Consider the following 25,754-nt stretch of genomic DNA (forward strand, 5'->3'; position numbering starts at 1 on the left):
CTTCGGTAAACAAACATTCGACGATACATTAAACATTTTCCATGATTGTTCTATTCATTCGTTCTGCAACGCCGTTTTGTTGTAAAGTATGGCGAACTGTCTAGTGTCTCACAATCCCTTCTAATTTGCACAATTCATTAAACTCATCAAAACAGCATTCCAAGTCATTACCTATACGGAGGTGTTATATATGTTTTCCTGACTGCTTCTCAATCATAGTCTTCCAAGGCTTAAATATGGAAAACACATCACTTTTTTGCTTCAAGAAGAGTACCCAAACTTTTCTGCAAAAATCGTCAATGATCGTTGGCATATAATTAGTGTCACCCCTCGAAGGCAGTCTAGATGGTCCCCAAAGATCAGAATGAATACAATCTAGCGTTCTCTTCATGTTTGGATTCTTCTAGTGAATCGAACTCTCTTTTGCTTCCCAACAATGCAGTGTTCATAAAACTTTAGTTTTCTAATGCCTTGTCCATCAAAAAGTCCTCTTTTGCTTAATTTTGTCATGTCACTCTTACTCATATTCCCTAGATGCATATGCCAAATTCTAGTAACATCATCATCTAACAAAGAAGACGAAGTGACGACTGCATCACTAGTAACAGTTGAACCCTGAAATACATATAATTTGGCAGTCTTTCTCTGCCCTTTCATCACGAGGGAACCCTTGCTAATCTTTAGAACCCCACTTTCAATTGTGTACTTATACCCTTTTGAATCAAAAGTACTCAATGAAATCAAATTTCTCTTTAATTTTGGTACATGTCGAAATGTCACTAACTATTCTGGCGACTCCATCAAACATATTATTTTTTTATCATGTTAATACATGCGATTCCACATGAAGCATTATTTCCCATCAGAACAACACCTTCAGACATTGTTTCATATATTGTAAACAAATCCCGATTGGGACTCATATGGAAGATGCAACCAGAATCAAGGATCCACTCTTCACTCACTTTAGAGTTGTCAATAGAAGCTATTAGGCGTTCACCACTGTTGTAGCCTTCTACTACATCAGCTTCACTGGATTGTTTTGGTTGTTTTTCCTTTTGATTCGCTGCCTCTATTTTGATCTTGTTCTGCAACTTATAGCATTCAGACTTAATATTCCTTTTCTTTTGTAGAAATTACAGGATTTACCTTTGTCTCCCTAAGACTTAGATCCAGCCACAAGATGTTTTATCTTGTCATACGAGGTTAAGGAATCATAGACTTCATTAATTGTGAGAGATTCGCGACTATACAAAATTGTATCTCTAAAGGTTGAATATGACAGAGGCAATGAACAAAGCAGAATTAACCTTAAATCGTTTTCATCATACTGAATCTCCATGGCTTCTAAGCCTAAGATGATTTCTTTAAACACGATTAAGTGTTCGACCAAAAACGTACCTTCTTCCAAAAAATGAGAATAAAGACTCTACTTTAGATGCAACTTGCGAGTTAGGGTTTTCAACATGCATAGCTACTCCAACTTTGCCCATAATGTAGCGGCGGTTTTCTTCTTCAACACGTCCTGTAGAATATCATTCGATAGATGCAAATGTAATTTTGTTAAAGCCTTTTGATCTTTACGCTTCTTCTCTAAGGCGTCTTATCTAACCCTAGTAGGGCATCCTTCAAATCCATCTGCGCAATAACTGTCTGTATCTTTACCTACCACAACGCAACTCTGGTGTTGCGATCCAACAGCGGATTGTCATACTTCATTATCGTCATTACCGTGATTGAGACAAGCAACCCGAAAAGCTTTGATACCAATTTGTTATAATTAAAGTCGATAATGGCAGTAGAATGATCATAAAGTAATAAGAAAAAATTTTAAGAGCACACAAATTTTACGTGAAAAACCCTTTTGGAAAAAACCACGGGCCGAGGAAGAGAAAATTCACTAATGTTGAAAACCAAATAATACAAGAGGAGTTTCAACTACATCTATTTAAAAGTTGAAAAACCCTATTCTAATCAATGTCAAATAGAATAAGTTTAGTTTTATATGGCGTTTCGGCCTCTTACCCCCACATTAGTTATCAGGTATGGGTTGTTGTAAAATTCCCATCAATTAAGCTCTTTGACCATAACTTTAACATTTGCCATCTTATATAATGTGTCATGCCAAGATTGTGCCACATGGAGCAAAAATAGTATTTTCTCTTGAAATTTATTTAAATATTATAGAAAATTACAAAAAAAATTATACAGAATTATGAAAAATATAACAAATTATAAAAATTATTTAAAATTATAAATATATTAAAATTACAAAATATTATAAAAACAAATTAAAAGTATATGAAAATTATAATAATAATAATAATAACCCAAAATTTTACCATTTTCATACAAATATAACACCTATAAAAAAGTATAAAAAGAATAGCTTCCATCACCTACGAAAACTCTAATTGATTTGTCCTTCGACCATTATTTGGTTGGTTTTCATTGCAGTTTTTAGGGAAAAGAAAGAGTGCAATGAAATTCTTAATTAAATTGTTTTCTATTAGCATCTTTGATGGAGCCGTAGACTCAATTAGGCCTGTTCTGCCAGATGATTGCATGTAATCACTATGATCCAGCTTTGAGCTGTCCTTTACTCACCAAAAATATAAAATATTTTGTAATTATGAATAAGGACAGTTAATAAATTCTTCCAAATGGGGAACAACCAGGCTCTTGGGATATATTGGGCAAATCAGAACGCAACTGCCTGAATGTATATAGCTTTAACTTTCGTCTTTCTTTACTTTGAAAGCCAAAGCAGCAGAGTAGTTGAGACACGAGACAATCAGTAACACATAAGCCATATTTCAACGACTTATATAAAGCAGTTAGTTAAAGTTTTATACGTAATCTTAGCTCATGCAATATTTGCTCCTTCAATATATCTCCATTTCTTTACTTTATTTTATATTCCCATATATAAGTTTGAACTTCTTTCTCATGCAAGCACTGCATTTCACCTACCAAATAACAAAAACTAAACAGGCTTTCTTTCTACATATAAAAATAAAGAAAACACTGGCAAGGGGTTCATTAAAACTTTGAAAGTTTCTCCATTATTGGGTTTTAAGATTTTCTTCTTTCTTTTTAGAAAATGGAGTTGGCGTTTTAAGGATGAGGTAAGTGTATGTTTGAATCGCATGATGATGCAGTTAACCATTGCTATCAACTCAACCTTGTATGCATCTTTGGTTTTGTTTTGTGTTTTGTCTGCCATTGTTCGTTTGTTGGTTTTCCTATTTCATTCAGTCAAGAGAAGCAAGCATTTCGATTTTGGAATATACCAGGTTTCTCTTTGGACTCTCTCCTTCTCTCCCTCTTTGGTAATTAATTAATTTGTCAGTTTTGTATTAAGACAAAAAGTGTCTGGTTTTTGTTATTTTTAAGGAAATTGCATGCATTTTCTGAATTTCATTGAAGGTCATTAGGATGAACATCTTTCAAAACCTCATGGAGAGACTAAGGCAGGTGGTGGGTCCTAAAGGATGGGATTATTGTGTTCTCTGGAAGCTCAGTGATGATCAAAGGTTTGAGTTCTAATCATAAACTGCTGCGTGCATGTGGTGACAATATATATATATTCAGATACCAATGTTAATGGATATTTTGTCAGGTTTCTGGAGTGGGTGGATTGTTGTTGTGGTGGAGCTGAAAGTATAGAAAGTAGTGGAGAGCTTCAATTCCCAGTGACAACAGTCCTCCCATGCAGGGATGTGATGTTTCAGCATCCAAAAACCAGATCCTGTGAACTGCTTGCCCAACTTCCTTCTTGCATGCCCCTTGATTCTGGGTATATTATTTAGTACCTTATAGTGCCTCTCCCTCTTTCCTCCTCCTTCTTGGTTCATTTGTGTTTTTGATGAGTTTATACTGCTGCTTTGAGAGATTGTAAACAGAAGTCATGCACAAGCCTTGATATCAAACCAACCCAAATGGTTCAACTTCTCTAATAACTCTGATTCCAATGTCTTAGAGGTTAGTGTATTGATACACCTTCAAGCCCCTCATTGTTAAGCTGTCTGATATATATTCTTACTACCCTTCTTTTGCAGGAAATAGTTGGAACTAGGATTTTGATTCCAGTTGCAGAAGGATTAATTGAACTTTTTGTTGCCAAACAAGTATGTGTGTGTGTATATATATAGTAATTTTATTGGTTGCTATGATTGGAGTCAATTCTTTTAATGTTTCAAAACAGGTTTGTGAAGATCAAAATGTGATGGATTATATTGTGACACTGTGCAACATCTCATTAGAGCAAAGCTCAATGATGAATTCAAGTTGCATGGATACACATTTCACTGCTCTAAACGCGCAAGCATTGAATGAATATCAAGCAAAGACTCATTTAAGCAATGAGAATGACCGAAAGGATCCCATCATCAATCATTTCCAGCCACCATTGACGACAACACTCGAAACTCTAAACCTACCTTACGACATCTCCATTGATCAAATTCGATCAACCAACACCCTGCAGCAGTACCATTATCTTTCAGAAGATAAAAACAACAAGAATATGGATGTATGTGTTGAAGGGTCTCATGAAGTGTTCCTTTCGGACAAAGTTGTTAACCCACTTAAGTCTTCCGTGGATAATGGACTTCAAGAGATGGATCCATTGAATTCCATGATGACCAATGAATCAATGGTTATCCAAGGGAATGAGAAGGACTCTATAAAACAAGAGAATGGACGGTCTGATTCGATTTCGGATTGTAGTGATCAGAATGATGATGAAGATGATGCAAGGTACCAACGGAGGTCAGGGTCCAAAGGGCAGTCTAAAAACCTTGTTGCAGAGAGGAAAAGACGGAAGAAGCTTAATGAAAGACTTTATTCCCTTCGATCTCTGGTTCCCAAAATCTCTAAGGTACTTGACTTTCAATCAGTGTCTTAAGTAGCCTTAGACCGATATATATATATATATGTTGTGAAATTGTATATTTTTCAGTTGGATAGAGCTTCAATCCTTGGAGATGCGATTGAGTTTGTGAAGGAACTGGAAAACCAAAAGAAAGAACTCCAAGATGAGCTTGAAGAACATTCAGATAACGATAATGGTGCTAAGAAAACAGGAATGAATGGAGTCCACAAAAAGTTCCAATCTGAGATTTTCTTACAAAATGATCAAATCCCTTTGTATTTTAACCCTGAACATGACAAGGGACCAAATGGCTTTCCTGTTGGAGTTAATGGCAGTGTCTCAAGGGCACAAAATCAAGAAGTGGACACTTGTGCAGACAAGACACAGCAGATGGAGGTAATAACAAATACATATATGTTCTTGTCTTTTATTCATGTGCAATTTCATGGGGTTTTATATAATTTCTAATTAAGAAAGATGGAAAGTGTATAGGTACAAGTTGAAGTTGCTCAAATCGATGGAAACCAGTTTTTTGTTAAAGTGTTTAGTGAGCACAAACCAAGTGGCTTTGTTAGATTAATGGAGGCTTTGGATTCATTGGGGTTGGAAGTAACAAATGCAAATGTTAACAGCTTCAGAGGCCTTGTTTCAAATGTGTTTAAAGTAGAGGTAATTTATCTTAAAACAAGACATGCACCTTGCTTTATATATATATGGCTATTTTGACCCAACTAAAGTTGTAATTGGTGTAGAAGAAAGACAGTGAGATGGTTCAAGCGGATCATGTGAGGGAGTCGTTGCTGGAGCTAACCCGAAACCCTTCCAAGGGGTTGTCTGAGATGGTAAAAGCTTCAGAGACCAACAATGGTAATGGGGTTGAATGTAATTATCACAACCAGCAGCAACATCTCCACAATCAGCGTATCACTTCCCATCACCACGAACTCCATCACTTCCCACCAAAGCAAGCGGCATGACCTTTTATCTTTTTTCTTTCTTCAAGTTGTGCATGAGACAGGGACTTTAGACCCTTTAGCTTATATTCGTAGAATAATATGCTTGCTTTAAGCATTTTGGCAGACAGATAAGACCATTAAGGGTCGATCTGTGGGATTAGTTTATATGTAAAAGGTTTGCTGAAAACTGAAAAGCATTGGAGCCAATCAAAAGACTGGCACCAAATCATTGATCTAAGACTTTTTTCTTTTTTTTCTTTTTAGTGTTTCTGGCAGTAGCCATGGCTGATCTTAATTTCCACACCCATCTTAAATTAAGGTGAACTTTACAAATTAAGACTCACTAATCGATTGGGTACTTTCTTTTTTACGACCCACCATCGATTATTCTCTTTAAATGTTGCTCTGTCCTAGAGAAAACACATTTCAATATTGAAAACAATTATATACCAATGCTTCATTTGACAAAGCAAAGATGAAGTCCATCAAGTATCTACTTCTAGTTTCCAAATCATTTGTTCGAATCTGCTCCAAATTTGCTGTGAATTGTAAACCTAATCTCCAAATTTGAAAATTATCTAAATTCATAATACCGAGGGAAAAATAGAGAGATCCGATTTTTCACTAGGGCACTTGAAAGGAAAATAAATGCACAACTTGATGAAACCATCGTGTGGTGGATAAATTTACTTTAGTATGTCACTGAGTTAAAACTCATCGTCATCTTCCTCAGCAATATGCTTTGCAAGCTCTTGCTCCTGTTGTCGTCTTTCTCTCCGCTTCTCAGCACTTTCTTTCTCCTTGTGGGAGTTTGGTGGGAACCGAAGTGCACGCACTGCCTCGTTATGCATATTGAGGCAGAAAGCAATCCTAGAATTGAATACCGTTTGAGGCTCAGTCATAGAGTAGATGTCTCCAGTCTCCTTTGACAGCATACATCTACTTGCATGATCCAATGTCGCATCAATAGCTCCATCTCTGATTGCCTTGGCTACTATGCTCTCAGCATCAGCAACAGAATCCAATCTAAGCTTCTTGGCAACATCAACCAGTGAGATGCGAGAATATGAGATACTTATGTTGCGTAGCCCAGTCCGAATGACATTATGCCGCAGCCTTACAATCAAATTATGGGTCCGGTCTGAACTGAAAGTACTTGAGAACTTCTCAGCAACAGATCTGAAGAGCTCCAGATCACCAATGCGTACAGCCTGAATACATGCAAACATTTATCGTGTTCTCAAAACCAGTTGTAAAATCTTGGAATTGCTGAGACTGAAGAGGCAATCAGAAAATGATTATAACTCTTGGTTTTGTGCTAAATTTTGTGATGTAGATAACAACAATGCAAAGTTCGATGATAATATGCGCGAGGATAGTGATAAAACTAGTGAAAATTATTTAAGAGCTATGCACATGATGTTCTCTCTTTTTCCTTATTGGGAAATATATGCATGGAATATATCAGATGTTAGTCCCCTATAGAGCAAGATGAATATAAAATCAACTCTGATAAACTCAAACTCACATTTGTCAGTTCAAAATATGGCCTCAATGCTTTCTCCATCCCTTTCTGCATAAAAACAGTCCTCTCAGGGATTTCTCCTAGCAGTAATCGGACAATGATTGCCCATTTGTTGCATTGAACCCGAAAACCAAGAGCTGCAATAGGGGCTTTCCGAGCAGCTTGGAGAAGACACTCTTTGGCATCAGTGTACTCCAATTGGATTGTCCTAATCTTCCCCAAGTAAAAGAGGTACCGGCAAAACTGCACAGGAGAACCTTTTGTCTTAGGATATGAAAGCTGATTATAATGTTTTTATATAACCATAATCATAAGCTATATCAATCCTCCAGGCAAACATTTCATAACCATAACTATATAACTGCAATTTACTGGTCAAAGACAAAAGATGTAAAAGTTTGCGACTTGCCTGCTGATTTGAGTGAGCTTCAAATCTAGGTGCCTTTGATCTCAGTTTCTCAGCTTGATCATACAAATTGTAATGGAGGTAATTGCGAAGTAGCAGGTTGAGAAGTGTCTCCTTCATGAGAGCAATATCCAAATATAAGAATCTTAACATCAGAGATATACTTTCTCAAATATCTGAAAATTTACCTGACCCAGCTCGTCATGGCGCAATGTTGCAATCCGATGCAGGGATAGAAGGTTACTGTCAATGAGAGATCATCATAATTAGACCTTTAATACCATACTGTACGTTCAGATTATGTATGGTAGAAGCACAAAATGCAGAAAATTTCTTTGAAAGACAACACACATCAGAACATATATGAAAGACAACAAATAATAAAAGCTAAGACTTTTATATAATATAGCTCACCCCCTAATTTCAGCAAGATCACCCGTGAGCTCATAGCAAAGAGAGTAATAGAAGTACAGCCTAGCAGCTAGAACATCGACAGTCCTCCTATTGATATTCTTCAGCCGGGCAATGCTTGCAGAGGAACATGCTTTAGCCTGAAATGAGATAATATTATGTACGAGAAACAGGAAATGTCCCAAGGAAACTATATGCTAATGTACCTCATTGTATTTCTTTTGATCAATCAGAAACATCAGGACAAGCAAGTAGCAGTAGATTTCTATCTCTGGCAGGGAATGTTTAGCAGGTGCTTGAGGCGCAGAAGTTGCAGTGTCAACTTCCATTGCATGCTCATCTTCCTGAGACAACATTCAACAATTGAGTTCTTAAAAGAACAAGAAATACAAGAGTTATTAAATTATGAACATTTTACATACTTGCACCCAAAAGAAAAAATTAGGTGGAAAAGAGTGCTAAAATGGAGAAACCAGACTAGTGACAGACAAATTTAAATGACCTTAGAACTAGAAAATCTACTAAACTCGTGAAGGTGAACACATGGAAAAATAAATATCTCAACAGAGATGGTCAGTTAAGGGCCAATCAACAATGATTAACTTCAGTAAACAATCATTTATTTTATATCTTTAGCATGTTTTCAATGCTTTTTAATTAACACGACATCAAGACTAACGTAATAGGATAGCATGCCAATGAATTAGAGTACAAAACCATAGTACAAATAAGTCACCAATTCACTTTTACCACAGGCATCAAAATCACCTTAACACTGGAGGAAAAAAAACCACAATAACACGAATAACTGATTAAAGCAACGCCCCATCAAAAGATTACCTTAGGAAGATAAGAAGAAAGCCGAGTAAGGGCCTCGGATCCAGGGATAAGAGTGAAATTGAGGAATGCAGAAAGCGCAGATGACTTCAACTTCCGCCTTAAAGCCATAGTAAGTCTAATAGCCCGCAAAATACGGCGAACTTCACGGTCATATGCACCGGTCTCTATCAGAGACGCAATTTCCTTCAAATCTAACACAAATCCATAAGAAATTGTTCAAAATCGAGAAAAAAATCATAAGTACCCAATTCAGTAATCATTGGGGAAAAAAAGAGTTAAATTTCTACCGCTAAACATAAAAAATATATATAAAAGGCAAGTGGATATTATAGATTGATTGAGCTTACGGTGCAAAGTGGAAGGAGAAAAGGAAGGAAGGGAATTGGAAGGAGCTGCTTGCTCTTTCATCTCCACATCTTGAGTCATTTTAGGAAATCTGAAAACAAGTGCAAAATGAAATGAAAATAATGAAAAAAGAACTCCGATTAAAAAAGAAATAAATTTTGAAAGAGGAAAAGCTTCAATGCTAAAAATAAAAGGTAAAGAAAGAAAAAATTGACCTTGGATTCGCGAGACGAAATCCTAGACTTGGAGCAATCTATAGCCGAGACTGCAGAGGTGCAAGTTTTTGGGTTTTCTACTGAAGTTTCTTCGGCAACAAGTCAGGAGAGGAGAGCCGGAGAAAGAGAAAAAAGGGCGGACTAAACGACGCCGCTTAGGTGGAAATCAACAGTCTTTCTCAAACGAAGGTGAAACGCATCGTTTGGTTTGAGAGGAAAACCCAAATATTGGGCCGAGGATGTCTATCATTTATTTTCCTAAAATCTATAACTTATGAAAAAAAGGTGAAAACATTAAAACTTGTAGAAGTAAGTGTGTAAATGAATAGAATATTCGATGAACTGTTCTTAAATTTGTTTATATAATGTTTGTTTATACTCATTTATTAAGTTAAATAAATGAGTATGAACAATATTTTTATGTTTGTTTAATAAAACAAACGAACATGAACATAGATGAGTTCGGTTCGTTTATGTTCACGAACAAGCTCATTTAAAAGCTTGTTTATTGGGTCGTTTATAAGCTCGTTAATTAACTCATTTATTTATTAATGATATTTTCTTATAAAAATTTTATTAGTATATATTAATAAAATTATCTTAAAGCTCCTTTATTGCTCCATTAGTATATATTAATAAAATTATCTTGGTTTGTATTTTTTCATTTATAATATAATTATTAATATTTATATTTGGCTATTTTATATCTAAACATGTGTGTGTATTTATTGTTTGTTTGTTTGTTTATTATTTATTAACATTGTTTGTGAACATGTTCAATTATATGTTCATGAACATGTTCGTTTAATGTTCGTGAACATGTTTGATTAAGTTAAATGAACATGCTAGTGAACATTAAACAAATAAACATAAACACGCATAATTTTAAATAAACGAACATGAACGAAAATATGATATTCTTAACGAATACAAATTGAACACGTAAATAAACGAACATGAACAGAGGTTTGTTCGTTCAAGCTCGGTTCATTTCCAACCCCATGTAGAAATCTAGCCTTTAATGAATTATGAAAGACACCTGTATTCTTTAAGGCTTAATATTTATTGATCCCTGAACTTGATTTTTTTTCACATTGACCCCTAAACTCTTTTTGGATCATATTAGTCCTTAAGGTTAGCATATGTTACACATATTGGTGCTCACGGTAACACCATTTGCCTTTTTACGAATTTGTTGATGTGGACAAGCATGGGATTGACATGTGGAGAAATAAAGGGACAACACATGGATTTATTTTTAACCATTCTTAAAAAAATCTTAATTTGTTTTAATTTTTTTAGAAAAATATAAGAAATATATAAATTTTAAAACTTAAATATATATATATATGAATTGAAAATAAAATTAAAAATAATGTATATAAATTGAAAATAAAAATAAAATTAGTTAAAATTCAAAAAATTTAAATATCTTTAAGAAATTAAAAAATTGGTTAATTTTTTTAGAAAATTACAAGAAATTGTAAAAATATAAAAATATAAAATTATATTTTAAACATTAAAGAATCAAAAATTGAATGGTTGACGTAGGTGAACTCCCAGCGACTGTCAATGCTGGTCAAGCCCAGTTAACTTCGGTCAACGCCCAATAAATTTTTCATTATTTTTTGTTTTATTTTTCATTTTTGTAAATATCTCTATCTTTTATTTTTTGTATATTTTTAAATTTTATTTGTTATATATTTTTAGATTTTAAAATTTTCTTTAAAGTTGAATATTTAAAGAGTAAGCATTTAAATGATAAATTTTAACTTAATTTTTTCATTGTTTATTTTATATATTCAAATTTTAAATTTTTATAATTTATCTCTTACAAATTTTTTGAATTTTTCAAATTTTTAATTTTTTAATTTTTAAGAATGACTAAAGATGAATTAACGTGTCACCCCATACTTGCCATATTAGTAAATTTTTCAAAAATAAACTGTGTTAGGGTAGGGACAGATTTGTGTAACAGGTGCCAACCTTATGGACCAATGTGATCCAAAAAAGTTTAAGAGCCAAAATTAGAGAAAAGTTGCCAAATTTAGGGGATAATCTATATGTTAAGCCTTTTATAACTTTTTTATTTGAGACGTGTGAGAGAGGGAGAAGAAGAAAAAGGGGGAAAGGGATGAAATCGTAAAAAAAAATTGTGTTTATTATATATTTAAGATATTACTATATATTTATATGAATTTTTATGAGTTCATAATTAGTTTGATTAAATAATAAAATACTTGAATATTATATTAAATAATTAAATAATTAATTGAAACTAAATTTATGCTTTATTATATTAAATAAATCATTATTTAAATTTTACTATTTTATATAAATAAGTTTTATAACTATTTGGTTTTTAGTGGTGTTGAAAAATGTTGTTTCGGGATCCTGTTTTAGTAAATCAAGCCCGTAAATATTTAATAGGAATATTTATGGAGTTAATGTATTGATGAATTGAATTTTGGACAAGTAATTTAGCTGAATTAAAGCTTAATTGAGATCCAAGTTCAAAGACTAAATCGTAAAGTTCAATTACTATATATTTTAATTAGAAAATGACTTGATTACTTAAATTGCAATCAATGGTTTAAAATAGCAATTAGACCAAGTATAAACTTTAGAAAGTGGACGGTTAGTTAAAGAGGTCATTAACTTAATTAAATTAATTTTTATTTAATTAAATTAAGTTTAATTACCTTAATTAAACTATATATATACTTGAGATAGTGGAAGAAAAGATGAACATGCTCATCTTCTTTACTTAGCCACGAAATAAAAAGAAGAAAAACTTAGGGAAAAGCTTGGATCTTTTGGCTTCAATTTAGTTACTTTTTTTTCTTGTAATTTTTATATTTTTGAGGTCATGGGAGCCTGATTTAGCTAGTCCATGTACCAACTTGTAAAACTGTTAAAGGTTTAGAAAGTTTTCGTTGTTGATTTCTTGAAGTTTTAGGTGTTAAATTGATCGATTTTAAGCTTAGATGTGAAAAAAGACTAAATTGTAAAGCTTAATTGATAGTTTGTACATTAAGGACCAAATTGAATGCATTTTAAAATTGATAGTAGGAATAGGAAATTGGAGGTCTCTAATGGGTAATAGTAAAATTGGATTTCAATTCGGAGTTTTTATTTGAGAGTTATGTTGGTCCCGATTTTAGAGACTATATTGAATAAACTAAAAAAATTGTATAAATTGATAATTGATTGGGAATTGGTTAATTATTGATAGTGCTATATGTTTCATGTTAATGTGTAGCTAACATCGACTTGGATTTTCCAAAAGGGAAAGGAAAATCCAAAGTTATTAACCAGTAGCTTAGAATTCTAATTTGTATTTCTATAATTTAAATCACTTTAATTGTTGTATATTTCTATTGTTTTCTATGGTAAGATATAAAGGTAAGTGAGATTGGTTAGCTAATTGAATTGGTATGATTATGTTTGATTATCGAGATAAAAGACTGAATTGAATAGAATTGAAAATAGTGTAATTCGATGAAAGTATGAAATTGACCCTTGAATTGGGCTGAAATAAGTTATCTTATGTAATAAATTGATGAATTGAACTATGAATTGAAATAATGAAATGTGAATTGAACAAAATGATAGAATTGGATAAATTGTTACCCTACTAACTGTTCGAGCAAAGTTGGATATAGTTGGCATGTCATAGGATAGATTAAGTACAGGTTACTTCCACTACATCTCAATAAGTGTTGGGCACAACTAATACTTCGATTACACTGATGAGCACTGGGCGTAATCTATTTACTTTGGACTTTCTGATCAGGCACTGGGCGTAATTCCTACAAAATAACTCTAAATAGTAGTAAAGAGTGGTAGTAGGGTCGAGTCCACAGGGATTGGATGTTATAATCAACTTTCATGTTTAACTTGAGATTAAAATTTTTGTCATGGCAAAAGTCATGCCCACGACTCCAAACGGACCTGCTAAAAAATAAATAAATAAATCAGGGGAGTTTTGAAATGTTTAGAAACTAAACAATTGAAACAACATAAATAAATAATTAAATAAAATAGAAATTAAATTGGAAATTAAATTCGGATTTTGTAATCAAAGATAATAAGCCCTAGCCCTAGACTCTGTGGATTCTGGATTTCTGAATCGATCCCTGAAAATTAATTTTCCCCTCCAAACAATAAGTTGGTTATACTAGTTAAGAACGTCCTAACCACCAATTCTTTCTCTTGTAGTTGGTCCTGGTACGACCTGGAAACCAACCCTTACTGATTATCTAACTGAGCTACACGTGTTCCCGATTCAAGATTCTGGCAGCCTTGCGCTCTGAAGAACCCAACTCGAATCAAAGGCCTCAACCGCTTGGGTCATTTAAACTCGATCACTTCTTCTTTGATTTGTTCTTAGAGATCTGAATACAGCACGACTGACTTATTTCTCCGACTGTCAGCAAACACGACTCCAACCCGACGTGCACTTTGACTTGAAATCGAGTTTAACTTTAAGGGATGAGTTGTCTATCCCGATACTTAGGAAAAAAGGTGAATATGATTGGAAGGATTTTTAGCACAAATACGTATCTCACGATTCTCGACCGGAAAGAGCATCGGCCTAAAGATAAGAGGGACTTTAGTGAACCATGAAATTATTCATACTTTGTAGAATTGAAAGGTGATTTGATGATGGTGGTGAAGAATGGGAAAGAAAAATATTTGGAAACCAAGTAAACCAATTTGAAAGAATAAAGAAATGGAAACAGAATGCTCATGCCAATTTGAATGAAAAAGAATAATGGCTATTCAATTTCAAATTGAAATCAAATGTAAAATTAGGGGTGTCTTTCCTAAGAACATTAAAGCCCTATTTATATACATAGAATTTACTAATTTTAGCCTTAACTAATTTAACATAAAATTAAATAAAAATAAATAAATAATAAAATAAGACTTTTTTTCTATTTTTGGCTTTTACAAAGTCAAAAAATCTAATGAGTCATTGGCTTTCTCCATATTTTTTATTCGGCCTCATTTCATTTATTGTGTTTCAATTTGGTCCTTTTCTGCTTGTTTTTTTCTCTTAGTTACACCCCTGACAAGATTAAAACTTAAAATCACTAATTTAGCAGGGATCAATTCAGAAATAAATCGAATTAAACACAAAATATCATGCAAATTAACATGTTATCATATCTAGTAGAGTAATTTTGGTATTTTGCTATGTTTGAGAATGTTTAAATTGAAAGTGGCAAATGGACATAATCATGTGTATGCAAAATTTGTATATGAGTTGTGATATAGTTTGTAAATAAATTAAATAGTACTTTTGCTAATGGTAAATGTGGATTAGCATGTATGTTGTATGTGAATGAATGAATGAAATGTGTTAGGTAAATAGTTTAAAAGTAATATGGCATAAACATATTAATGATTAGGGTACTAATGAACTTGAAATGTTGCTTGAATGGTATTGGTATTGGCTATTGATGACTTGAACATGTATGGTAAATGTTTGGAAAGAATTGCAGGTTGATGCCTATTAAAAACTATAAAAACTATACAAACAGTATGTGACGTCGTCACGACGTCATATGAGTGTTGTCTTAGCGAGATATAGACTTTAGGCCACGATGAGACGAGGAAACCCGTCGCCCTGACGAGGCCATTACAGTATGTTATGGTGCAACAAGGAACCTCCTCATATTGCAATGTCCACCCAATGTTTTGAAGTTCTTACAATTTGGTCCTATTTTTATTTCGAGTTAGTTTTAGAGCTTTCATAAGTTCATGCAAGACCCGAAATTGATTGTGTATTGTATTGAATGTATGTTTTGACTGGATTTTAATTATTAAATAGTATAAATTGGTTGTGATTGATTGTAGATGCTCCAACATCGAATGTGGAACCCTATAGCTCGGATCTAATGATCTGGAGAGGTATAAGGTGTTACAAGTTTAGAACTAAACCTGATAAATTATGTAAAATAAAAAATACAATGAAATGCATAGAAGTACTATATGAAAAAATAATTAAAACACGACATAATAAAAATAAACACACCATGAGTACATGAATATGGCAAAATATACATAAAATGAATTATTTACACATTAAAATTTTCATATGAATTACCAACAAGTGTTGAGTGTAATAGTAAGACACATTACATTCCAAAGGAGAGATATAGGTTCAAGCATTGGAGACAATTTTATTATGAGGGACAGCCATGAACCCCGAATATGATCTATAAAACGGAATAATGAATACCAAAAATAAATTCATATGATTATAAATTTAAACAACACTTCAAACATAAAAAATTAATTAACACAATTAAAAATACAAAAATGAGCCCTGTTTCTTCTTCTTTTGTGGGTTAGTCTATTGCCCAGCTTTATTTTGTATGTATTTTTATCATATTCATATTATTTTTCGTTTTATGTCATATGTTAATTTATATTATTTTACTTTTTAGACATTAAATTATAAAGTATATTTAAATATGTTGAGAGGATGTTGAACTCACTCTAAGAGAAATTTTTAAAGTGTCATCTGTCGGGAGCCGATGGACGATAAGTGGTACTATTCTTACCCACTAATGTCATATAAGAGAAAATGTTCGAACCCCACCAAAGTCAAAAAATAAACCTCGAGAACAAAATCAAGCACAAACACCATAGACACAATACCTCCATTGTTAAGGGTTCGTCAGCTCCTAACAGACAACACTTCAAAAACTTCTCCTAAAATAAGTCCGACCTTACTTCAACAAAACAATTTAATTTAATTTAGAGGAAAAAATATTTTATTATTTAGTTATTATTTTAATAGTGCCACATGTTCGCTTCTTCCAATTCTTGAAATTTTTTATTTATTTACTATATATGTGTCATCCTTAAAATTCTATTTTGAATTTTAAAAGTTCATGATAGAATACTAATTTTTTGCTTTATTTTTAAATGATATATTTAAATTGATTAGTTAAGCGATTTAAGATTTACAACCGATCAATTATAATAATAATAATAAAAGAAAACAATTTAAATAATTATTTTTATTTTAAATGATAGGTTAACGCCTTACCTTGTCAATAATGTAAAGTTCATTTCAAATTTCAAATAAATGTAAATTTATAATTTATAATTAACAAAAATTTAAATTATTAAATAAATTTAATATAAAATTTATCATTTTCAGTATAATTATAATTTAAAGTCAAATTAATCTTATAAAAAGAAATAAACATTTATACAATATACCACAACATGAAATTTATAAAAACATTTTTAAAATCACCCCCATAGTGGGGACACAATGCTAATTCTTATAAATTTTACTCATATCTCTTTGAGTTTATTTAAATATTCTTAATTTTTAGAAATTGTTAAATTTCTTATAAAACGACTCAATATTTTTCTAAAATAAAGCTTACTAAATTTCTTACAAAATAGTAAATCTCTTATGAAGTTATTGATTTTCTTATAAATTTGTAATGAAAATTCACTAAATAACTAAATCTCTCACATATTTGTAATGTTTTCAATGATATTTTTAATGATTTCAGTAAATTAATTAATTATTTGCAGCTTTGTAAATTTTTTAAATTAAGTTTGGAAATCTTTGGATCAGAAGTCTTTCTATCTTGTTCTTATGACGATGGGTGAGCGTTTGATCGAATCGAGTTGGGTTGAATAGAGTGAAATTATTTGAGTTAAATTAAAAAATTACACATGTCAAATTTAAATCTTGTTATAGTACAACTAATTCCATGTTAGAGCACGTAAATTTGAAACCATATATATTTGAAAAAAAATTTCAAAGTAAAACAATAAACTTGAATCATTAATTAACTTATTTAGTTCTCAATATTATTATTTTAGAAAATTTTTTAATTTAATAAATTTCTTTATATTTTTTATAATTTTTAAAAATATATAAAATTTGGAATTTTTATAAATATTTTTAATTTTAAAACTATTTTGAATTATTTTGTAGTTCTTGTTGGGAGAGATACCAATTTGCTCATTTTCAAACTTGACAGGGCCCAAAAGGATATTCACACAAATCTGTTATTCGAATTATTCGAGTTAATCAAATTGTAAATTTAAACTCGGTTAACTCCAAATTCGATTTTTTTTCAATTTTTCCGAATCGAATCAAGTTTTACACACCTTTACTTACTACACAAAAGAGATCAATCTCTCTTTTATTTTTAAATCAGTGTAGAAAACTCTTGAAACATTCTTGCTCCTTGGTGTGCAAATGTTTCATCAAGTTGGCCAAAAGATTGGCCTTTTTAAAGTGCAAACACAAAAAGGAGTATATAAGACCCACCCGTTGAGTGGAATGAAAGTCGAATTTAGTTATCCGACGGTTCCGAATACAAGAATACTCCACGTTTGATGGATATGAAAGCACTTTTAGATATCTTCCCAAAGAGCTCACATCAATAGAAAAAGTTATAGTCATTCTAATTTAGAATAATTTATTTTTACAAATCAGAATAAATCCTTTCACTTTCTTTTCCCATGAAATGCACTTGTTTCACAAATTTAGCCACTGTTAAGTGTAGATAATATATATTACATATACTTGGCGCAAGAGTATAAAAGTGTTGCCAAAAAAGAAAAAAAAAAAAAACTTTGGAAGAGGATACGAAAATGAAATTTGGCAATGGAGAATGGATGAAATGCAATGAATCTACAGCATTCATGCATGAGCCTTTATTTCCTCCCTCCGTTAACTTCACTCTACTGTGTATGTTCTTCTGCTTCGGATCTCATTCTTATGTATTTTGTTTCTCCCCATACTCAACCCTTTTGATAATTTAGTAGCATTAAATTATTTTTTATTTTTAATCACTCCGGATCGGGCCTATGTATGATATTAACGTATTTTATTATTTTCAAGCCTGGTCCTGTCTAAAAATTGGATCTAAAATTTTGTCTAAATTCGTCCATATTTAGAAAAAAAAATAACCCAAACTTATTTTAAGCTCACCCATATTATCTTTTAAATTTTTTTAAAAATATTCATATTATATTATTTTAATATTTAATAATTTTATACATTTTATTTATTAAAATTTTTAAATAGTCATCTTAACATTATTTTAATGTTTACATTAGAGTAATATTATATATTTATTATAGATTTATTTTTTTAATGTGGTCTAAATTACGTAATATATAAAAAAATATAAAGTATTATAAACTTAAAACGGGCTGAGTCAAGTTAAGCTTGGGCCTTGAATGTTTAAGCTTGAATCCAACCCATATTTTAAACGAGTTTAATTTTTTTACACAACTTCATTTTTCGGGCCTAATATTTTTGCTCAAACCCTCCTGAATTTCAGACAAACTAAATTTTGTTTATCTTTTAATTTCAATTTTAAATTATTACTAATTATATTTTATTTATGTTCAAGGATTTTAACACGTGACTCATGTTTTACACTAGTAATCAAATGTGTAAATGGTATTATACCACCAATCATACTTGTAAGTATTAACTAGGTATGCATTGGTGTAAGTGGTCTGACTTATGTAAACCCAAGGATCTTGGGGGATTGGGTTTCCGTGACCTTTGTAAATTTAATGTTGCCCTATTGGCTAAGCGGGGATGGAGATTTCTAATTAAGCCAGAATCGCTCGTTGCTCGTATTTTTAAAGCAAAATACTTTCCTCATAGGGATTTTTGGAATGCCCAGATTGGAAATTATCCTTCGTATGTGTGGAAGAGTACTTTTGCTGCCAGAAAGCTTTTGGAAGAGGGTATGGGTTGGAAAGTGGGTTCGGGTACCAAGATTAATGTATGGAGAGATAATTGGCTTCCCAGACGGGCAGGAGGAAGGATTCATAAAACAACAGCCAATAATTCAATATCTATGGTCTCAGAATTAATTGATCAAGCACAACAAAGGTGGAAGGAAGATGTTATTACTAGTATTTTCGATGCCGAGGAAGCTGCTGCTATTCTGTGTATCCCTTTGCCTCGATCTGTTGAAGAAGACAAGGTGGTTTGGATGGGTGATTGTACTGGTGAATACTCAGTTCGAGGTGGTTACAGAGTTTTAATAAACAGTGGCAATACAAATGAAAACTCCTTGCATAATACTGAAGTATACAGGAAACTATGGTTATTGGATATCCCAGCCAAAAGTAAAACCACTATATGGCGTATGATGTATAATTTTATACCTACTTCCCATATTTTGTACAATCGAAGAATAGCCTTTGTTCCAACTTGTCCGATATATGGTTGCTGTCCAGAATCAATTTGACATGCTATTCTAGAATGCGGTTCTGCAACAGAACTGTGGTATCAGTTGGGATTGAATTGGGTTACTGAGACTACTTTGAATAATTTTTGGGACTGGGTTTGTTACATTTTCAAAACAAGTGGAGCAGGAAATTGCAGTAGAATCCTGATTACTGTGTGGTCGATGTGGTGTGCCCGCAATAAACAGGTAATGGAAGGGAAAAATCAAATAGTTAATGAGATAAGGACCAAGATCGAGAGCTTTGTATTGGAAATGACTGTAATAAAGGAAAAACTACCTGTCAATCAGAGGTTGATGTCGTCCAAATGGCAGCACCCAGATAGAAGGTCGGTGAGGGTGAACTTTGATGCGGCGTTTCGACAACACTTAAAGCAGTCCAGTTCTGGTGTTGTCATTAGAAACAATATGGGTTTGGTTATGGGGAGTGGAGTGGTTTTTCATAGGCATGTCGCAGATGCTTTCGCAGCTGAGGCCTTGGCATGTTTGAATGCCATTACTTTTGCCAGAGATATGGGATTCATGAAAGTGGTAGTGGAAGGGGATTCCAGAACGATAATCGTAAAGGCGCAGAAAAGGGGTTTTGGACAGATCTGCAATTGGAGTTTATGTTAACGAAATTAGATTGAGGGCTCTTGATTTTGATTCTAGTTCTTTTCGACATGCAGATCGAGGATCTAATTTAGTTGCTCATACAATAGCAAGCATGGGTTTCAAATTGGGGAACTCTCAATTCTGGGTTGAAGAAGTACCTTCTGATGCTATTGCGGTTACTGAAAGGGATCAACAGTTGATGCAGCAGCATGATCAGGATGGTTCTATCATTGCTTGAGTTGTTTCTGAAAGACGGTCGGAGTCTTGATTATGGTTGACTGATACACAATGGAAAAGATGATAGGTTTTTTTGTGTGTTTGGATCGTTTTTTCTTCTCTCACCGAGGCAGTTTTTATGTTTCTGCGTTTTTTTCTCTTCATTTGGTTGCTTCATTTACAAACACGTGTTTTTAATTCAAGAGATGCCTCGATTTTTTCTTCAAAAAATAAATAATCAACGATAGAGTATACAAATTTTGTGTTATTATCTCATGCATATATTATGTCTTAGGTTATGTATCAAGAGGCAGTTATGAAAATGGCAATTTTAGACACCGTGAACCCTTATTTTATAATAAGAATTACTTTCTAACCATAAACCTAAATAAATAACCCATTACAATTAGAAATTCTATCGCACATATGCATGCAAAACTTTCAAATTTAGAAATAAATATAATAAATAATGTACATGAAATATGTACAGTGTTAAAATAAAAAAATTAGATTAAAATTATTTATCATGGTATTGTCATCAATCTTGAGTCGAGATCAAGTTAATTTGTGACACAATCTCAATCGAATACATTAATATATATATATATACATAATTGATGGAAATAATAAAATATGCATAATGAAAATTGAAATGTATAAAAATATTAAAATAATGTTTTAGCTGAGTGATAAATTAAAATTTTTACTAACCTAATAGTTCAGTTCAAATCTCACCATAAACATTTTTATTGGTTTTTAAAAAAAGATTAAATTACACTCGAATAATATACCTTATTTTAATTACGAAAGATATTTACATAATTTTTCTAGTGATCCGGTTGAGGATGATACCAATTCAATAAAACACTTAATAAATAGTATAGATTCATATTCATACTAATTTTTTAAATAAATAAATAGATGAGAAACAAATGAGAAGCAAAAGATGGAGCCAAGAGGAATACAATTTAATTTGGTAAAGTCATTCACTTTCCATGAGTTATTATTATTATTTAAAACTAACATTTGAAAGTTGGTTGTGTAGGAGGACATGAGTTCGAATGTGCTGATGCGTATTATTTTTCTATTTATGGGTTGAGGAATGACTATAAATAATTCTAGACATTGTGTAGAAAAGAACATATATGATGAACACCTATAATCAAATTCTAAACGTATTTGAATGATCTATAGTTATTCTTCTATATTAATTTCTTAAATTAATCGAAGACTAAAATCACTTTGAAGTTTTCAAATCCTTACGTTATCTACAACTACTTTTGTGTCCTAACCTTCTCCAAAGATATTTCACAAATCTATTATATTCATATTTTAAAATTCGCATTATCATTTATCAAATTATTTTAGTTCACCATTTTATTTTTGTGCTCTTTTAGTCTTTAAATTTGTATTTTATTAAATCACCCCAAAATAGATGAAAAAGTTAATGTCATTAAGTTTGTTGATGTAACATTCATGTGGTAATCCACGTGTATATTATATTAGCAATTAATTAATTTTATAATTAAAAATATTAAAATTAAAATTTTAATTATTTCAATCATTTTATATATTTTTTGAATTCTTTAAATTTTAAAAATCAATTGTCATGGGCATGTCACGTCAATAAAATTAATTTTTCCATCTATATGAGACGATTTGAGAACTAAAAGAGACGAAAATTTAAATAAAGGGTTAAAATAATTTTTTATATAAAATTGAAAAGTCAAATAAATTTTATACCTTAAAATTTAATAGTAAGACACACAAAAATAACCCACAATGCTTATATAAAATTTCTTTTTACATTAAAAATAACATAATAAAATTATTATTATTATTATTATTATTATTATTATTATTATTTTAGCATTTATATGTTTTGGTAATTTAACCATTATTATTTTTAACAATTTTACCCTTAACATTTAATTTACTTGTTTATTAATGAAAAATTAACTTGTAGCATCCACGTGGAAAATTTTAATTGATGTGGCTGAAATTATTAAAATTTAAAAAATAAAAGAAAAATTGAAAAGATGAAATTAAATTCAGCTCCCCAAATATCAGAATCTAATGAAGAAAGTAGAATCATATGGTAAAATAATGAAATGTATTTCCAGTACCCTCTCCTCTATTTATCCTTTTCAATTATTTTTATAGAAAATCTCCAATTAAAATTTGTTATCAAATAGATTAAAAAATTAAACTACTTGAAATTTTAATTAATTAATTTATAATCTATAATATACATAAAATTATGAATTTGGAAAAAAAATTTAAACCGACAAAAATATTCTTTATTTTCCATTATATTTTTAAATTGACATTTAAAAATAATTATAATATTTTTTACTAAAAAATAATTATAATATTTAACTTAGAATTATTTGTTAAAAAGTTGTGCGTAAAATAATCTGTTATAAATATATATTTAAAAATAATTATGATTTAATTTACAATTATTATTTTAAAAGAATTGATGTAATTTTTTAATTTTAAAATAAAATTATTATTTGAATAAAATTCTAAGTGTAAAATACAAGAGAATTTTTATAATTATAATTTATAATTATTAATTAAAATAAATTTTATTTATTAATAAAGTTGCGCTAGTTTTATTTATGTAAAATAGAGTTATTAATTGAATAAAACTCTAAGCATCTTAATTATGACTTAATTAGTATTAGAGTTATTTGCTAATTAAAATTTAACTTTATAAATAGTATTAGAGTTATATATCAATTAAAATTTAACTTTAACTTAGCATTTAGTAGTTAGGTGTATTCAATCGAGTACCATTTAAGAAAAATTATCGGAAAAAATAGAATTTTTAGCAATAATAAGTTAGGATTATATATATATATATATATATATATATATATATATAAAAGAATCAATGATTTTTGAAAAGTTAATATTGAATCATATTCGAACAACAATGATACCAGAGAGAGATAGAATATTATTTTAATTAATGATGAGGTAATATAATGTTGTGATATTATTTTAATTTATTTTGGAAGTTGTTTATACTATGTGAAGCAAACAATCCTATATTTGTTTTTTATCTATTAAATTATCTTCCAACCAAATGGATAAATATCAAATTTATATATGAATTTCGATTAAATGTGCAATTTGATACATGAACTTTGATTTGGTATACTTATACATATGAAACTTAAGTTGCGGTTCATGTGTATACATAAAACTTTGATTTAATTTTTTTTTTTGAAATGTATTCCGTTTGGTATTAAAATGGGCTTAAGAAAGGCTAATTTACCAAAAAAAGCCCATTTTTTAAAAAATTACCGAAATGGGCCGGTTTTTTAATTATTTACCGGAATGGGCCATTTTCCGCGAAATCGCGGCCATGTCAGCGCGATGTCAGGGTACGTGACAGGACATCGCGTCCACGTCAGTGCGACCTGCTGACGTGGAAGGAAATCGCGTCCTTGGGGAATCGATTTCCTTCCACGTTAGAAGGTCGCGCTGACGTGGACGCGATGTGGACGCGCGCGTGAACAGTGCCCAACGGTCAAAAAATTGACCGTTGCCCCCCAACGGTCAAATTTTTTTTTTACTATATAAACCCCCCACCCCTTTTATTTTCACAAACAAATTCAATATCAATTTCCTTCAAAAATTCTCTCAATTCCATTCAAAAATTCTCTCAAATTCCTTCTCAAATTCCCTCAAACTCTCAAATTCCTTCCAAAATCCTCTCAATTTCCTTCAAAAAATCTCCAAATCCATATTAAATTTCTTTTTCCATTAAATTTCATTATTTTAAGAAAATTTTAAAATTTTTTATTTTTTTAAAAATAATTTTAAAATTTTTAATATTTTCAACAATGGCCGGATCATTGATTCGTCTTGATAAGAATCACATATCGGTGGAGCAAATGAACATGGTAAGTATTAAATTAAAATTTTAAATTTTATTTAAGATATTTTTATTTATGTATTTTTAGATATTTATTAATTTATTTTTTGTTATAAAAGGCTGAAGATCGGGTATTGGAATGCAATATTCGAAATATGCATGCTTCTCCATCACCGTTAGTAGAGAACTACCTGCGGGAAGCGGGATTTTGGCACGTGGCGACGGTAGGCCGGGGATGCAAGTTGGAGCCGAAACTGATCAGTGCGTTGATCGAGAGGTGGAGACTTGAGACGCAAACATTTCATCTTCCATGTGGAGAGTGCACTATCACTCTAGAAGATGTCCATCTGCATTTGGGATTGCCGGTGGACGGGCACCCAGTGACCGGGTCTGCCCAATCTAGCAATTGGGAGGCGGTGTGCTACGAGCTTTTGGGCGCCATTCCGGATAAAATGGATGGAGGTAAGGTGGAGATGGGCTGGTTATGTGCCACCTTCCCCGATCTGAATGAAAATTCAACCGAAATTGAAAGAATCTGATATGCTCGATCATACATTCTTCAAATAATTGGAGGTTATCTCATGGCCGACACGTCACGGAGCCGTGTACATCTAAGGTGGCTGCTAAAACTCGTTGATTTTAGAGCAGCCGGTGAATTTAGTTGGGGGTCTGCCGTCTTGGCAACATTATATCGGGAGATGTGCAAGGCGACCAAACCGAGGAGAGCAAAAATCGGAGGATGCCTGTCACTACTGCAATCATGGGCACGGTTTCGCTTTCCATTTCTACGTCCTCGAGTGAATCACCCATATACATTCCCACTCGTAACGAGGTAAATTTTATATTACATTTTGAAATTGTTATGTAGATTTTGTAAGAATAAAAGTATGCTAAAAATTTATTTAATTAGGTAGAACCATCCGGCGAGTTATCGTGGATTACCATCTGAACTTGAAGATATACGGCTTCTATTGGACCAACGGATTCAAGGTATAAGTATTATTGCAAATAGATATTTCCATACATTCGCTAGTGGATTGATATTTAGTATTTACTATTTAGTATTATGTAAATAAGTAATATTTCTATCATGTTCATGTAGTTTCAATGGACACCATACGAGGATCCGGCAATCCGGGCAATAATCCCGGAAGAGTTTTTACAAAATCCGGACGCTTGGCACGTGAAAGTGGTGTTGATCAACTATGCAACTGTGGAG

At 31.6% G+C, this 25,754-nt stretch overlaps 2 protein-coding genes across 2 annotated transcripts; one reads left to right on the forward strand and one right to left on the reverse strand.

Annotated features, from left to right (window-relative positions):
• Positions 1–3,434: 3,434 nt before the first annotated feature.
• On the forward strand, positions 3,435–6,216 carry LOC105762944 (transcription factor ABORTED MICROSPORES). Its single transcript, XM_012580932.2, has 8 exons — positions 3,435–3,536; positions 3,623–3,799; positions 3,906–3,984; positions 4,062–4,130; positions 4,208–4,882; positions 4,964–5,272; positions 5,369–5,545; positions 5,629–6,216. Exons 1-8 carry the CDS (start codon positions 3,439–3,441, stop codon positions 5,851–5,853), a joined length of 1,809 nt encoding a protein of 602 aa, XP_012436386.2. The 5' UTR covers positions 3,435–3,438; the 3' UTR covers positions 5,854–6,216.
• Positions 6,217–6,264: 48 nt separating this feature from the next.
• Positions 6,265–9,737, reverse strand: LOC105762945 (probable 26S proteasome non-ATPase regulatory subunit 3). Its single transcript, XM_012580933.2, has 9 exons — positions 9,575–9,737; positions 9,362–9,450; positions 9,015–9,205; positions 8,381–8,518; positions 8,178–8,314; positions 7,952–8,006; positions 7,767–7,877; positions 7,361–7,600; positions 6,265–7,043 (listed from the first exon to the last, which is right to left on the reverse strand). The coding sequence occupies exons 2-9, from the start codon at positions 9,438–9,440 to the stop codon at positions 6,540–6,542; spliced, it is 1,455 nt and encodes a 484-aa protein (XP_012436387.1). The 5' UTR covers positions 9,441–9,450; positions 9,575–9,737; the 3' UTR covers positions 6,265–6,539.
• Positions 9,738–25,754: the final 16,017 nt, after the last annotated feature.

Source organism: Gossypium raimondii, chromosome 12, assembly GCF_025698545.1.
Source record: "Gossypium raimondii isolate GPD5lz chromosome 12, ASM2569854v1, whole genome shotgun sequence".
Classification (NCBI taxonomy): domain Eukaryota; kingdom Viridiplantae; phylum Streptophyta; class Magnoliopsida; order Malvales; family Malvaceae; genus Gossypium; species Gossypium raimondii.

Coding starts and splice junctions, on each gene's coding strand:
- LOC105762944 (XM_012580932.2), top strand. CDS start 3,439: ATGAACATCTTTCAAAACCTCATGGAGAGACTAAGGCAGGTGGTGGGT. Junction 3,800..3,905: donor TGCATGCCCCTTGATTCTGG/GTATATTATTTA, acceptor GATTGTAAACAG/AAGTCATGCACAAGCCTTGA. Junction 5,546..5,628: donor CAAATGTGTTTAAAGTAGAG/GTAATTTATCTT, acceptor TAATTGGTGTAG/AAGAAAGACAGTGAGATGGT.
- LOC105762945 (XM_012580933.2), bottom strand. CDS start 9,440: ATGACTCAAGATGTGGAGATGAAAGAGCAAGCAGCTCCTTCCAATTCC. Junction 8,315..8,380: donor ATCAAAAGAAATACAATGAG/GTACATTAGCAT, acceptor ATCTCATTTCAG/GCTAAAGCATGTTCCTCTGC. Junction 7,601..7,766: donor AAGCTCACTCAAATCAGCAG/GCAAGTCGCAAA, acceptor TCTCCTGTGCAG/TTTTGCCGGTACCTCTTTTA.